Source organism: Oculina patagonica, chromosome 13 (genome assembly GCF_052425735.1).
Source record: "Oculina patagonica isolate OP01 chromosome 13, crgOcupat, whole genome shotgun sequence".
NCBI classification, from domain to species: Eukaryota; Metazoa; Cnidaria; class Anthozoa; order Scleractinia; family Oculinidae; genus Oculina; species Oculina patagonica.
Window position 1 is genome coordinate 15736155 of NC_135770.1, and position 4508 is coordinate 15740662.

General features: G+C 34.1%; 1 protein-coding gene across 1 annotated transcript; it reads right to left on the reverse strand.

Moving 5' to 3' along the window:
• Nucleotides 1-691: 691 nt before the first annotated feature.
• LOC144635775 (melatonin receptor type 1B-B-like) lies at nt 692-2394 on the reverse strand. Its single transcript, XM_078494860.1, has one exon. The coding sequence runs from the start codon at nt 2269-2271 to the stop codon at nt 1261-1263; it is 1011 nt and encodes a 336-aa protein (XP_078350986.1). The 5' UTR covers nt 2272-2394; the 3' UTR covers nt 692-1260.
• Between the last annotated feature and the right edge of the window lie 2114 nt (nt 2395-4508).

Here is a 4508-nt window from a genome sequence, read left to right on the forward strand (position 1 = left end):
AGGTGCTATGTTTTCGACTGAAACCTGAAAACATGAAGTTTTTTACGCAAAACAAACACAAAGTAAATATAACATGAAATTCAAATCTTGTGAAATAATACGAAAGAGGAGGAGCTTATCCCGTTTGTATTCGCCGCCGTGTTTTACCACAAGTAATTTTGGAAAAATATTACCTAGCAAGATATTAATTTCAATTCGTGCAAGTAGTAAAGACAGTTGCCATTCAAATATGGTTGCCGACGCTGCTTTTGCTAGTGCGGAGTTTAACACACAAGCAGCGTGGTACCTTGGAAAGAACAGCTGTCGATCGCTGAATAACCCGACATAAAAAGCAGCCGCTTTTACAATGTGTTTTCCCTTCAGTTGTTAATTAAAACTGTTAATTGTAATGATGCCTTACAGTTAATTTTTCTTTACGTCCTTTTTGGAAATTTAGATATATCGCGATGCTATGCTGCTCAAGGTGTTCTCAGAATAATAGACGGCTAAAATGACCGCGATAAAGATGGTCCTCACAAAAGAAGTAGCCATTATTAGAACTAACGACCAAGGGATAAATAAAAAAGGTCACATGAAAACAAAATTGAGAGACATAGATAGGAATAAATTATGTTAACAGTTGTCAACGTTATTCATCTGCTCTTTTTCTTTTGGATTTTTTTGGGCAAAAAGATGTGCGTTGACTCCTGGAAAAAAACATAGGTTAATGTACGACATACTGAGGGTACTTTATTATTTGCTTGTCATCTTCTGAAAAGAAAACGTCAGATTTCTTTATCTGCAGACCTCAAGCTATTTGACAACCTCCTTGATATGTTTTCTCAATGAAAAAAAGTCGAAATTATTATTTCCTTGCTGTGTTTATTTAAGGGTTTGACAAATGGTAAGCCGACAAAATTAATAAGAGTGAGGTAAAATTTAATGAACTGCTATGAATATAAAATACATTTAAAAAAACTAAAGCAAAATTAATACTGCTGATGCTGTTAATAAGACAAAAGAAATTGGATTGAATATATATACATTCAGATCTTTCCATGTTTCCTTTTGTTAGTTCACCCTTGGAATCATTGACATTTGAGAAAATTCAAAACGTTTTCTATTTGTACAGCTTAGTAATGCCATGTAACTTTTTAAAATCGTCGTTAGAAATAATAAAAAAAGAAAATTATTTCATGTTTTTACTTTATTTTTTTCCAAAACGATAACGATATTTCGTCATTTTGAGTCCCCACTAAAATGGTAATAAAAAGAGCTGATTTAATAAATAGTAGATTCTACATTTCGACGTTGTTGAAATGAATGAGATGTTAAATCCAATTGTAAACGGGTGATTCTCGAGCTCCTTTTTCTTACCATAAAGATCTTTTTATATTCTTGCCTAAAATTCCTGTTCAAAACTCCATACACAATCGGGTTTATTGCTCCAGAGAGATTTCCCAGAAAGAAATACATAACATAGACCTGCCTTGGAAAAGAAACTTCTCCTCGGAAAGTGTCAACAAAGTCTATGACAGAAATCGGTGTCCAACAGGCCAAAAATCCCATAACAGTCACAAATAGAATCTTGGTAACTTTTACGTCAGTGTGAGTAATGTTGTCCTCGGCCAAAGAAGACGAACGTAGATTTTGAACAGTTCGCTGATGAATTCGCATTTGTTTGAAAACAAGAACATAGCAAACACACAAGGTAAACGTTGGCACACCGACATAGACGTAGACGAGGAAATTTGGAATGGAAATCTCGTTCGTCTGAAAGCAGAACAACTTCCCAGGATGGAAGACATAGCGTCGACCAGACAGCAAGTACGGTAATGGCTCCATGCAAGCCAAACCGAAACAAAGTGCTATCATCATTATGGTTCTCGGTTTGGTAAAAATTCGTCGATAGTGTTTGGTTCGCACCATTCGATAAAATCGATTGATCGCAGTTAGTGTTAAGATCAGCAAACTCGCACATGCAAGAATCATCACGAAAAAACCTTGTGCTTGACAAGTTTCGTCGCTAAATGACCAACGGCCAAGAATAACAACTGCAATAGAGTTCGGTGCACACAGCAATGGTAGAAGGATGTCGGAAATGGCCAGAGATGCAATATAATAGTTGGGAATTGTTCGCAGTCTTGTATTTCTGAAAACCGCCAACAGGACACACGAGTTACCTGTTATTGCTACCGAAATAATCAGGAAGTAGAAAATTGCCTCACAAATAACTAACCCTTGCTCTCTATGCTTTAGTTCCTCACTTAAAGCCGTAAAATTTTCAGACATTGCTTTAAGCTTTCCAACTAAAAAGAGCAATGTTCCTTGTATGGTATGGTTAAAAATCAGCAATAGGTGGCGAAGCTTTAGAAAGGATCTGCATAAAGTTGTCAAAGACACAGCTTGCCTAGACGCGTTGTGAAGAACTTCTCGCTGCTTATCCAAATAACAAATTTTCTTCTCCGGTAATGTGATATTTATCAAAAGGGTGAAGCTGTCAGCTGTTTTAGGTTTTAAATAATTTAAAAAAAAAAAAAAAGCCTTTTTTAATCCTTATGTAAACACTTTGATGACAGCGACGGGAGAGCCAATAAAGTATTCCAACGAAATAAGTACATTATTTTTGTAAGATAATGTGAAAATCCCATCGTTTAAAGGGAATTAAGAATTACATACTCAGGATCATGCCAAAATTGACCAAGCCCAGAGTTGATTGTAAAACAAATCTAAAACGTTGTCCTCCTTAGATAATTTTCATTTCTGAATGTTTAAGAATTAGAGGACAAATGTAATTATAAAACAATTCGTGTGTCCTTATTTGGTAAAATATGCTAATATAGTTAAACACGGCATCTAACTTTTAAATCCGTTTCAAGAAGAAACATGTTGTTAATGAAAAATTAATGTCAAGCTATATTTGCACTGAAACCTACTTTTATATTAATTAAAATACAATTTTTCGTTTTAGACAAAAACAAAATTAGCCCTCGTGATGGGTAAAGAAACCAATAATTTTATCTTTTTAATCTGAGCAGTACCTACTCTAAAATGGTTTCTAATTGAAATTTACAAGATTTTTAGTTGAATAAAGGAAAACAAAAATGTTAGTTCTGGTGACGTCTTTATAAAACAGTTTTTTTTTTTCATTGAGATCGTCTTAAAGTTTGTTTACAAGGGAGACGTCAACAGCTAGTGTTATTGCCGTATCAATTTTCCGGCCTTTGATTGGTTTTTAAATTGAGCTTTGGTGGAATATCAAACCTAAGCAACCTAATTTAGTGCAGCGATGTCGAATTTCAAGATATTTCTGTAGATATTAGTCATCATTTGTAATTTTTAATTAAATAATTGTATATATTCTATAACTTTTAGCTCATTTTTAATCAGGAAATGCGTCGCACATATTTAAAGCTTTAAAGCTTTGAAGAATTTTATTCACTTTATTTTATTTTATTTTATTTTTATTTATTTTTTATTTTTTTATTTTTTATTTTCATTGTGGCTTACCTGTAAACTAGCTGGTGCGTTCCCGCAGATTTTGCTAACCATATCTACAGGACGCATCGAAACCATAGCTAAGTGTAATGACCACATTAAGCATTGTATTGTATTGTATTGTATTGTATTTTATACCATGCCATAGAAAATGCAGCCAATCAGAATACAGGAAAGCCGTTGTATATTCGACGGTATTCAACCCAACCTTCCCATCGTGCGCTGCGATCTTATACTCGATGAAATTTAGTGAGCGTATTTCCTATGGCATGGTATAAAATAGTTACACAACACTTTCTCGTGGTATACTATGGAATATCCCACTTGTCACTTGTATTTTCTTCGTATACACACTCGCCTAAAGGCTCGTGTGTATACCGAGAAAATACAAGTGACTCGTGGGATATTCCATAGTATACCACTCGAAAGCGTTGCATAACTAGTATGTATTGTATTGTATTGTATTGTATTGTATTGTATTGTATTGTATTGTATTGTCCTCGCGAATACATCAATATATTTTACCTAAAAGAGAATTGTGATATGAGAAAAGCTTGTAAGATTAGGTTAATATTTCGCGGGACAAATTTCGACGACATGCGAGACATGCACATAAACAGTCGTGAGCAGTATTTATACCGGTTACGTATACCTTCTAAGAATGTTTCACTTGTTGAATTTTCGCGAGCCCCTCACGACGCGGGAAATTAAAGAAGTTATTCATCCCTTGTAAATTAGACTTCTGGGTTGTTGAAAATGGTCGCCGTGCGGAAAATAATATTACCATTGCTCTTTATCGTTTTAAACATACAGTGTACACCGTACACACATCGTAACAAGATATAACCTCGTTTTCGGATAATTATATGCTACTTGTCAACTTCTATTTTCTATAATTGAAAATTTAGCTCAATGGTGAATAAAGACATATTACGAATAAAATTAATTAAATAGGTCATTTTAATTTAATTCAAATGATTCACAGAAAAAATCGAGAAAAAAGCTATACGGGCGGTGTAAATCTCTAGGGA